The sequence below is a fragment of the Peromyscus californicus genome, unplaced genomic scaffold, assembly GCF_007827085.1.
Source record: "Peromyscus californicus insignis strain IS unplaced genomic scaffold, ASM782708v3 Scaffold_7__1_contigs__length_154581171, whole genome shotgun sequence".
Taxonomy (NCBI): Eukaryota; Metazoa; Chordata; class Mammalia; order Rodentia; family Cricetidae; genus Peromyscus; species Peromyscus californicus.
Window position 1 is genome coordinate 2,920,036 of NW_026294595.1, and position 12,258 is coordinate 2,932,293.

Below are 12,258 nucleotides of genomic sequence, written 5' to 3' on the forward strand. Positions count from 1 at the left end.
AGGTCTTCAAGCTGTGTCATTAGGAGGCTAGTCCCTAAATTGGCCTACAGTGCCTACAGGATTAGATGAACATGGCAGAGAGGCCTCAGGGTTTCAGAGGGACAGCAGGAAAGAGTTGACAGTTCCTTTTCATCCATTTCTACACTCCTCAGTGACATCATGAATGAGTGCTTCCTTTCCATACACCTAATAACATATATCCACCAATTTAAGGATAATGTATGGAGTAATTCCACTGTTGATGTGAACACAACGAATAAGTTATATATGACTTCTACTACAAGCTTACAATCTAGTGAAAAAGTGACATCTACATTGTAATTCAAAACATGAGTAGCAAATAGCCAGCTGAAAATGTTCCAGCCACAGGAGCAGTACCTAAAAAGGCCCAGAGGGTGCAAAAGTCATGATTCATTTCAAGGCCAGTCTGAGTAGAGCAGGGTACCAGGAAGACAGTACCACAGGACTGCAGAGCCTGGAAGCAGGCTGAGCCAGATCACCCAAAGCCTTCTTGTCCACAGTCAAGATTCTGAGAATGATACAATCCAATATGTATTTGCAACATTAAAGTTCACTGTGGCAGAACCAACAAGGGCAGTGGCTGAGCAACAACTCTAGAAGTGCGCCTGGCCTATCAGTCACAGGAGGCTTCTGACTGGAAATGGTTTGTTCTACTCCTATTGGTAAGCTGGTTCATCAAATCCAAAACACAGCCTGCCAATAACAAAACTACTGAGACAGAGACCAGAACAAGGTGAGGAAATGGAGGCCAGCAAGGAAGCAACTTGCCAAATGACAAGGCAGAGAGAGGACTGGAGTTCAGGTTCTCTAGGTTTCTCAACTACAGTTAAAACCATACAGCCTCAAGGTTAAATGCAACTCATCTTCCAGTCTCTAACACCAGGCACTGCTTATATTATTCTGTCTAGTCTAGAGGAAGGTGAGTTCCTGGAGGTTCTCCAAATTCTAATGCTGAAGTCACAAAACGGCAGCCCTCGGGACATATCTGGCCCATTAAAATGTTTTATTTGTCTCAAGGTTTTTTTTGTTTGTTTTGAGGCTATCTCGTGTAGTCTAGGATAGCCTTGAATTCCTGATTCTACTGCCACTGCCTCCCAAGATCTGAGGTAACAGACACATGCCAGCCCTCCTGAATATCCACATTTTAGGAAGAGAAAAGTGAATTAGGCCAAAACATTTAGTGAGCAAAAAGACTTTGTACAAAATTCCTGGTTACTGGTTTCTTTTGGAAATAAAAACTGGAGCATCTGTTAATATTAATACCAGGCCTATATTTCTGCCTGGCAATTATTAGCAAGAACTGGGCAGAGATAGGCCCCAGAGATAGGCCACATGGTTTCCAGGTATGCTGGTTTGAATGAGAATGTCCCCCTAAGGCTCACATATTTGAATGCTTGGTCTCCGTTTCGTGGAACTGTTTGGGAAGGATTAGGATGTGTGGCCTTGCTGGAGGAGGTGCATCACTGGGGGTCAGTTTTGAGGTTTCAAAAATTCTTACCTATGCTCCAGTTCCATGCATACCTGTTGCCACGCTCCCCTCTATCATGGTCATAGATTTAATTCTAGAACTGTGAGCCTCAAATTAAATGCTTTCTTTTATAAGTTGCCCTGGTCATGGTGTTTTATCATGGCAATAAAAAAGCAACTGAGGGGGCTGGAGAGATGGCTCAGAGGTTAAGAGCACCGACTGCTCTTCCAGAGGTCCTGAGTTCAATTCCCAGCAACCATGGTGGCTCACAACCATCTGTAATGAGATCTGGCACCCTCTTCTGTATACATAATAAATAAATAAATCTTTAAAAAAAAAAAAAGTAACTGAGACACCAGGTTACCAAACCCTTATACTGCCCCAAAGCCAATCACTTCCTCTCCATTATTGTTTGTCAAATCACTTACTTGGTCACTATACATTTGAATTTAACAGATAAAAAATTAAGAGAGGGGCTGGAGAGATGGTTCAGTGGTTTAGAGCACTGGCTGCTCTTCCAAGGGACCCTGGTTTAATTCCCAGCACCCACATAGCAGCTCACAACTGTCTGTAACTCTAGTTCCAAGAGATCTGATGCCATCATACAGGCATACATGCAGGCAAAAATACCAATGTACATTAAATAAAGATAAATCATTTAAAAAAATTTAGACATAAGAGACTTTTCTTGTCCTATATTTTCTTTAATAAATTTCTTTCCAAACTAAAGGGAACATTTCCTTTCTGACCTGATTAAACCTCCGTGATCCAAAAGAAACTGAAGACAGATCATTTCAATAAAGCACCTTACCTCTGGGAAACTGGCCATATTCACCAAAATCAACTGTGGTGACTTCATGGAGATCTGGCCAATGTGATTTAGAGCAAGCTTCCCATCAGCAGTTACCACAGTAATATGATCAAGGGATCCTAAAGGAAAAACAGTAAGGTTTAGAATTCTAAAAGACCTTAGAAGCCCGTACCTCTTAGTCTAATTCTGATTCAACAAACATACAGGACTCCCTTACCAAAGTGACAAGGCTGTTCATAGGAGCAGTTTCAGGCAGTGGATAGAGTATGCAATGAGCCACATTGGAATTCCTTACTAGAACCAGGATAAGTAACCATTCTGGTCTACCTGGACTTAAAGCCTTCCCTGTGATATAGGACAGATCATCTGAAGGAAGCCAGGACAGGAACTCAAGCAGGGCAGGAACCTGGAGGCAGGAGCTGGTGCAGAGGCCATGGAGGGGTGCTGATTACTGGCTTGCTTTCTTATAGAACCCAGGACCACCAGCCCAGGAATGGGATTGCCCACAATGGGCTGGGCCCTCCCCCATCAATCACTAATTTAAAAAATACCCACAGGCTTGCCTACATCCTGCTCTTGTGGAGACATCTTCTCAATTGAGGCTCCCCTCTCAGAACTCTTTAGCTGTGTGAAGTTGACAGAATAAACTATCCAGCACAGAGCTGACACTGAAAAGCAATGACCTCCTTTCAGTAACTCTGCCACTCACAAGCTAGAAAACCACTAAGAAAGACATCACTTGCCTCTCTCTGTGTGCCTTGGTTTCCAACTCAGCTTAAAAAAAGTAGCTGCTTACGGAATTACGGCGACTACAGCTAAACAGAAATGGCCAACTACATCACATACCGAAGCATAAGCACTGACACGTCACCACCTGCTGCCCCTTACCATCCCACCCTGTAACGCTGTGACTATTACCATCACTTCACAGATGAGAAAATGAGACTCGAGGAAGATAAATGGACCAAGATCAGAGTTAACAAGCGAGAAAACAATCAAGAGCCCTAAGTCAAACTCAAGTGTGCTCAAGTCTGATTTCAGGCAAAGATCTTCCCTTCTCTACACAGATCTGAGCACAGAATCATCAGGGCTTCAGCCTGTACTCTTGCACCCCCCAGAGATCCTGATTCTGTTGTAATGTTTTTAATTCACCACACAATTCTAGCACACAGCCAGTTTAGAACAACTTCCTTATGTCACCCTTGCCTTTGGTACTGGGGACCCACCTTTCAGAAGCAAGTACACATTGTGTGTGTGTGTGTGTGTGTGTGTGTGTGTGTGTGTGTGTGTGTGTGTGTGTGGTGTTTGTATCACTGTTATCCTGGATCTTTTTCCACACCTATAAAATCCTAGGCAATTTTTTCAGAAGTCAAAAAAGATAAATAAGCCTACAATTCTAAATGGGAAATTCTTCTAAGTCCCTGATTTCCTATACAAATGAAGCTAGCAGAAAACCCTTGTCACTCACAGTAGAAACCACTCATGGGTGGCTCAGGTATCTTTCAAATAAACTGAAACTATTCTGGCAACACGCTGTAAGATTAATGCACTATGGTCCAAAGATCTGATTTGAAGTACTCAGCCAGATTCAGTGTCATCATGACAGACAGCTGTGGACACCACTGGCTTTAACCTACAAAAAGTATAGGAGTATAATGATAAAAAGTCGCCATGATTTTAAAATCATTCAAATACCCACGAGCTGCTTCCAGAGTCTAAGCGCCTTCTGGGCCTTTACTTCTTGATCTTCAAATGAGACCAAAACTATACTTAACAGGCTTTTAGGAGGATTAGACTCAAAAGTATATTAAAAAGCATTTATAGCTACAACCCAATAGTGCTGTTACTATATATATTTTTGGAATTTTTGTATTTTAATCAAACTAATATCCTTACATGTAATTTCCCTTCTATTAGGAATATACTTCTCTTTTCTTGAAATTATAAAAGTTATTTAATTCACCATAGCTTAAAAATAAGAATAAACTTAGCTAAGAAAGTATAGATGTCTACTTTAAGAATTACAAAGCAGCTGGGTGTTAATGGCACACAGCTTTAATCCCAGCACTCAGGAGGCAGAGGCAGGCAGATCTCTGAGTTCAAGGCCAGCCTGGTTTACAGAGTGAGTTCCAGGACAGCCAGGGCTACACAGAAGAACCCTGTCTCAAAGAACAAAAAACAAACAAAACAAAATAACTATAATCACTTATCACAGTATTTTAGATTCATTTATAATTTTTCTCAACATTCCTTGAATAAATCCTATTTGAAGCTGGGTCTACTGACTCATTCTCATAATCCTAGTATTTGGTAAGATGAGGTAGGGCAATCGCTGTAAAATTCTAGTATATAACTTTTTTTTCCTCAATGCTTTTTATTTTATTTTATTTTATTTTATTTTATTTTATTTTAAAACAGGTTTCACTGTGTAGCTTTGGCTGGCCTGCAACTCACTATGTAGTCTACTATGTGAGAATATACTTCTTTACTGGGATAACTCTTGTTCCCTCTTTAAAGTCTCACTGTAGTGGTGTCTAATCTCAGGAGCCTTGTCTGACTCTTAGGAGCCCTCAAGCATCCTAAGGATGCTTCCAACAATAATGGCAGCAGCCTTAAGTTACTTATTCTATAAGCAAAGCTCTAGTGCTAATGCTTTTTAATATTACTTGCTTTCATTATCTTATAAGATGATTATTACCACCACCATTTTACAGATGAGGAAACTGAGGTAAACAGAATGAACTGCCCAACATCACAACAGCTCTTAATAATAGAACTTAAATCCAAGTCCAGGCATAACCGTCTCCAAAGCCTTGTCTTCACTGTTCTGTTGTTATGTGGTTTTCTACACACTGGTTTACTTGTCTGCCCTTTCATATGAGGTTCTAAGTTCCTGGACATTAGGAACCAGATCTTCCCTCTCCATGTCCATTCCTATTAAAGAAAGTGGTACGAAGTAAGTGCTCAGTCCTACTGTGGTAAACAAATGGATGGACGAAGGACAAAGGGGAAGCAGCAAGAAGAAAAGAACGAGCCTGCATCTCAGGCAAGCGTTGGCAGATATCCGCTGTTTCTGAGACACACGCAAGACAGAAGGAAGCGAAGAGGAAAGCGCTGCCGCAGGTAGCAGTGAGAGATGATATGGAAGAGGCACTCTAGCAGAGAACACGGCTAAGCTTAGCTTGTTTGCCCAGTTTCTTCACAGCCTCAAATTCTACACAGAACATACACAAACTTACCCTAAGGAAAAGAAGGAAAGAAGAGATTCTAAGGGGAGGTCTGCTGAAGGAGGATCTTAGGCCAGCCTCCCTGACTGGCTGTAAGAGCCTCTGCCCCAGAAGTCCCCACATGGGCATCTCAGTGTGCAGTTGTGGTGGCTCCTATCCCTCAATCCTTATCGACATAATGCATCAAGCCCTTTCCCCTCAATCTGTCCCCAGTGGGAATCTCCCTCAAGCTCCCTCCTGCCCCTCATTTTCTCAGAGGTTAACAGTTAACAAATTACACTCCCACCCTCTTTCCGAGCCCATCATCATCTTAAGTTCAACAAGAGTGGAACTGGCCGGCTCATTTTAAGTATCACATTTCTCCCTGGGCTTCTCTCAAGCTGCTCTCTGGTTTCGGCTGCAGAATGTTAACAGGCAGAAAGCACAGGGGAGACAGAGCACTTTATCAGTTTCATACCTAAAATAATAAGCAAGCTTAAAATAAACAGTTGCGAAAGATTGAATGGCACGCTTTACTGTCAGCAAAGGCAGAAACACTCCAGCACAAAGGTTAACAAATGCCAGGAACTGCCTTCTAGTCTCACGCCAGATCGCATCTCTAAACTCAACGTGGTTCTGATCATTTTTATAATGAACTGAGTACTTTTCACAAGCAAGTTCATAAAATATCTTCTATTTTCCTTACAAACCTCCCCAATCAAAACATGAGTGGGAGGGGCTGAAGCTCCCGCAGACACCTTCAGAGGGGGTCCCAGGCCTAACTCTAGGATGATGACAATTTGCAGAAGGCCAATTTAACAGCAATTGGATTTTTCCTGCCTGCTTGCACCATTAGCTGACAACCCACTTCTCCATCACATCTGCAAACAGTTCTCCTAGACAGTTCTGACATTTCCCACTTAGAAAAGCCACTTTCAGGAAGCTATTAACCTAAACAGAATCAGAATCTTCCTGGTCAAGCTCATGGGCACAGAAAGGCCTCAGGTGGGTAAGTCTGCAGAATTTGGTTTTCAGTGTAGGATAAGAACTGCCAAATAGGACAAATTAGAAAAAGCAAACTAAAGGACATAGAACTGTGAGTCTAGATACCCACATATGCTTATAGTATCCACAAGAGAACTACTTTTTGAGAGTATAATTCCACAAGCACTGATCATGATAGGTTTTGTTCACTGCTATGCTAGTTCTCTGTGGACCAAGCACAATGCTACTCCACAGGAGACAGTTGCTTAATGGACACATGCAGCACTATCCCAGAACCATGATACAGTTAGCTCATTCACATTCTACAGCCCCAAAGCCACACAGCAGGAATTGGACAAGGCAACTCCTCAGTTACAGAAAAATAACTGCTCATAAACACCAGTCAGTCATGCCAAAGCTGGGACTGATACGGTGACAGACCCATGCTCTTTCCCACTATAACACTCCCTGAAACATCGGTTAGCCACTAACCTGGTGCAGTCCTTATGTTGAGAGTCTTATTGAAATTATCCTTGAGTGCTTCCATCACAGATTTCATTTCTTCATCCACCTCTTCCAAGTTGATTATGTCCTCAACCAAGGTTGTGTTAATGTTCACTCTCGCCTGGGGCTGTCCTTTCCCTTTAGCTGAAAAGCGAACAGTGAGCAGAGGAGTAGACGAATACACAGAAATAATAAGCACTGACTTTTTTCTTTAAGTGCCTACTGTGTACAGGGCAAAATGTCAAACATTAGAAGTTTATAAACACATCCCTGCCCTACACAAGTGCTCACATCTACTAAGTATTGGCTAGCTCCTAGGTCTGTGCTAAAGCCTTAGCCATTAGCAAGGGCAAAGGCATTATAATTAGACACTCTGGGTTACACCTGCTGTAGTGCATACTGGCTTTAGGACATTGCGCAAGTTACTCTATCTTTGAGTACTGGGACTAATAAAATGTGTATTATAAGGCTGCTCCAGTAATACAAACAAAGTCACTTACACACCCAAAAGAGTGTTCTACATATGCTAGGGAATCCAGGAGTAAATTAATATCTTATTTTTTCAGAAAAAATGGAAGACAAGAAAGGTAAAGTAACTTGCCTAATGTCACAGGTCAGGAAATAGTCAAGTCAAGATTGGTCCCAGATCTGTCTAATTTTAAGCCCATGAACTTTTCATAAGACAATCTCCACAAATCTAATGGAGAGAAAGGAAATATATTAATTCAGTTTCAAATGCATACTAAGAAAAAGTTATGCTCAACATTGTATGGCTGCTCTAGACAAAATGAACTGCAGAGACATTAAATCCTACCCACCACAGCATACTGGCTTCTATTTTAGTAAATCAACAGTGCTGGAAGACGGATGGAATCTGATTTCATGTCTAAACCATCAGGGGTTTTTACACACATTCTGAAATGTATGTATGACACAAATACTCTTGTATTTCTACATGGGGGGTGAGAAAGGAGAAGAAAGATGGAAATAAATAGTATCTGAGTAATGAAGACTATGATGCTTATCCACTAAACATTTAATAAAACATTAAAATCCATTCAGCAATTTTTATTATCATATGACTAGCTTGACTCTACGCTATCTGTGTTTCACATCCTAATTTGCAATTTCAAATGCGCTCTTCCATTTAATTTTCAAGATAGTTCTGAGGTAGGAAAATGAGAACTTAAGGTTCAGGCCATTGAAATATTTTGCCCAAAGAAACCAGCAAACAGGAAGCAAGGTAACTTTTCCAAAGGTTTGTCAGGTCACCACTCTGCTTAAAGCCTCCACTGCTTTGGAGCAAACAAGCTAAGGGCTTGGAATTTTTGGAACTGATAAAAAGATGTCAATTTAGAAAAACTGATTACAAGCAGGACAACAGGAGCAAATCCCTATCTAGACAAATTGTAAATAAAAAAACCAAAGACATACACATCATTTTAAAAGATGGAGAGAAAAGACAGATTTATCCACACAGGATCAAAATTACATGCTGAACAAAGAGGCAAGACACAAAAATACATACTACAGTAAAAAAGCCATATTAGAACAGTGTAACAGACAAAAACCAATCCATGCCATCAGACGTCTGAATAACAGTCACCTGGGAGGGGCGCAGGGAGAGGGTGGGTAAAAAGGGACTTCTGATGTACTGAAAATATTCAAATCCAGGACTTGAGTGTTCCACCATGGAGCTACACCCCAGCCTCTGGTTTCTGAGACAATATCTTGCTATATATGTCTGTCTGTCTGTTTCAGCCTCCTGAGGGCTAAGATTACAGGCATGAGCCCCCCCAACACCAGTTCTTGATTGAGGGGTAAGGGGAGTCTTGACTACATTGGTGATTTCAATTTGTAAAAATTAGCAAGTGTAGTTTATTTCTATGAAAAGGTTTTTAAAAAAAAAGTTAAGGGTAACTAACTATCCAAGTAAAGACAGATGGTATACACACACAGCTTGCAAATCAGCAGAGATGAAAAAGGAATAAAGAAATCTGATTAACTTAACAGAAAGGAAGAAAAAGTTAAGAAAGCCACAAAAAAGTACAAACAAGATTAAAATGTAAATACTCAACAAAGAGGATAAACAGAAATGAACCAAAATGACTAGCTAAAAGTTCAAGGTTCTCAGTGAGACTTTAATTTAACCATATAGAATATACAAGAAAATTTATAAATACATGAAATCACAGGTTTAATGGATAGGGAAAATTTTATAGGCCTGAAAAATATTAATGAAAATAAAGTTGGTTTTATTGTATTAACGGCAAGTAAAGCATTTTAAGACAATGCACTATTAGAAATGAGGGTTACTTTAAAATAACATCAGAAGATATATAACAATTCTGGGCTTAAATATATAGCCATAAGGTAGCCTCAAAATTAAAAAGGGGAAACTGTTCAATCTACACTCACACCAGGAGATTTTAACACACTTTTCTTGGTAACTGATAAGCAAAGGAAATAAAAAGTTAAGTAAATGGAAAATGTGATCCCAAGTACAGACTACCTTTAATCCCATTACTCAGGAAGCTATGATATCTGTGAATTCAAGGCCAGCTTGACCTACACATGAGTTCCAGGGCAGTCAGAGTTACATGTTGAGACCCTGTCCCAAAAAGAGTAAGTAGAAAATACAAAAAATATTATTATCAACAAAATAAGAGACTCACAACATTAAAAGATTTTTTTAGCCAGGCGATGGTGGCACATGCCTTTAATCTCAGCACTTGGGAGGCAGGGGTAGGCAGATCTCTGTGAGTTCGAAGCCAGTCTGGTCTACAGAGTGAGTTCCAGAACAGCCAGGGCTATACAGAGAAACCCTATTTTGAAAAACAAAAACAAAAACAAAGATTTTCTTTTAAAGCTTGTAACACTGATAAACTTCTGGCAAAATGATGATGATATGAAAGATGCTAAGAAAAAGAGAACATATAAGAGTTATCAAAACAGTAAAAATTTTAATCTTTTGTTTTGTGTTCTGTTTTTCGAGGCAGGGTTTCTCTGTGTAGTACTGGCTATTCTGGAACTTGCTCTGTAGACCAAGCTGGCCTGGTCCCCCTACCTCTACCTTCCTGAGTGCTGAAAACTTTTAATCTTAAGAGGATATTAGGTGCAATTTTAGACCAACAGCCTTAAAGAATTAAAATTAAATTCTTAATTTAGAATTAAAAAAATTCTAAAACAGAAAATATAAGCAGTCTCATAACTTTTAAAGAGAATGAATCTCTAATTTCAAGTTTATATACACTTTCCAGATCCAGACGATTTACAGGCAGGTTCTACCTAGGAGGCAAGGAACTTTAACCATCCTACTACATTCTATTACAAGAGATATGATGCACTCATCTCACACCATGAGGCTAACGTCAACAACAAGACCTAACAAAGGCAGCAAGAGTCAAGCCCTTCAGTATGTGGAATGACATTCAGCCTAACCTTAAACACGCAAACACAGACTAAAGAGCCTAACACTTAATCCTATGCACAAGCTTGGTAAGTCCAGCAATGAATACACAGATTATGTATCAAGCAAGATATATACAAATTATCAAAAACAAGCAGGGCATTTATCAAAAATGCAAAAATGATTTAACACAAGAAAAGCAATTGATGTTGAGTTATTCTATTAACAGATTCAAGGCAGGGGAGTACTGGGGATTGGCATAGAATAGAGGACATGCTTAGCCTATGCCAGGCCCTGAGTTCAATTCCCAGTCCTGCAAAAACTAAAGGGGAGAAGGTAGGACTACCTCAATGACCATATGTATCATTTGATTAGAAGTTGGTGTCTTTTAAACAGCTCAAGGATTAGATACATTTACCTGAAAGAGACTTCAAAAATATAAAGGAAACATTCTTTACATCAATATATAAGAAGTGTTCTCTCTAAAGTCAAGAATAAAAAGGGATGCCCATTATCACCAATCACACTTACTTAAATTAGAGTTCCCAGGCAGTCCAGTGGAGGGTAATACAGGGGAAATGGGGATGTACGTGCATGCATATGCACCAAAACAAATGTACAAGAATGTTTATATTGTAATGATACTGCTAGTTGAACTCCAAGTTCCAAGTGACCCAGATGCCATTACAGGATAGATACATAAACTGCAGCGGCACATCTGGGACACTATAAAAAAAAATTAAAGCACACAGCAACTGTTGCAGGTACAACATGCAAATATCTCACAAGAAATCTGTTACCCCACAAAGCCAGACATCAAGTTCAAAAAGGATGAAACTAATCTATGGTGTTAAAACCAATCTCCTGCCCTTCTAGAATATGGGATGTTTTCTTCTTTTCTTTTCTTTTTTTTAAATAACTTTTGTTTCTGTTTTTTTGTTTGCTTGTTATTTTGTGGTTGCTGTTTTGAGACACTTTATCAATATGTAAGTGTGGCTAGCCTAGAATTTGTTACACAGCCCATGCTAGCCTTAAACTTGTAGTGAACCTCCTGTCTCTGCCTCCCAAGTGACACCATGGCATGCTACATTTTATTTCTTTTAATTTAATTTTATTATTTTATGTGTATAAATATCTACCTGCATGTATGTCTGTGCACTACAGGTGGGCCTAGTACCCAGGTAAACCAGAAGAGGGTCTTGAGTCCTCTAGAATTATAGTTACAGACAGTTGTGAGCCACCATGCAGATGCTGGGAATCAAATCCCAGTCCTCTGGAAGAGCAGCCAGTACTCTTAGCTGCTAAGCCATCTCTCCAGTCCCCTATATTTTATTTCTTGATCTGGAAGATGGATACATGGTTATGTGCACTTTCTAAAACTCCACTGTGCCAACCACTTAACAATGTAGGAATATACTTTTCTGTATATGTTATGCCTCAAAATAATTATGAGTATATCATAAAATGATACAATAATGATATCATTTTCTAGAAAATGTTGGTTTGTGACTATAAATTTCACATAGAAGAGGAAAAAGGCAAGAAAAAATGTGTGTGAAAGGTAAAAATCTGTAGCAGTGCACACAAGGCTTTATGACTGATTCTGGAAGTAAGGGCAACTTAGTGAGGAAACAGAGCAGTTCAACAAAACAACCAGGAGTTAGCACCAAGTGGATGACAAAGTGCTGGCAACACAGCTCATGGCCCGTATGAAAAAGAAACCTAAACTGAGCTTTAGTTTCTGTTTTTGAGATAAAGTCTCAATTTGCAGACCAGGGTGCCCTGGAATTCACTATGTAGCCCAGGATTACCTTCAACGGTCAGGAATCCTCCTGCCTCAGTCTCTCAAGCACTG

General features: G+C 39.9%; 1 protein-coding gene across 5 annotated transcripts in view; it reads right to left on the reverse strand.

Annotated features, from left to right (window-relative positions):
• Nucleotides 1-12,258, reverse strand: part of Mrrf (mitochondrial ribosome recycling factor) — a 99,324-nt gene that overhangs the window by 80,282 nt on the left and 6,784 nt on the right. For all 5 annotated transcript variants that reach the window (XR_008215352.1, XR_008215353.1, XM_052725774.1 and 2 more), the window contains exons 3-4: nucleotides 6,983-7,138; nucleotides 2,301-2,419 (exon numbers count right to left, since the gene is read on the reverse strand). Coding sequence is in view for 3 of the 5 variants with exons in the window: in XM_052725774.1 (XP_052581734.1) it covers nucleotides 2,301-2,419; nucleotides 6,983-7,138 (275 nt within the window). In the remaining 2 variants the exon portion in view is untranslated. The remainder of the gene's footprint in view (nucleotides 1-2,300; nucleotides 2,420-6,982; nucleotides 7,139-12,258) is intronic.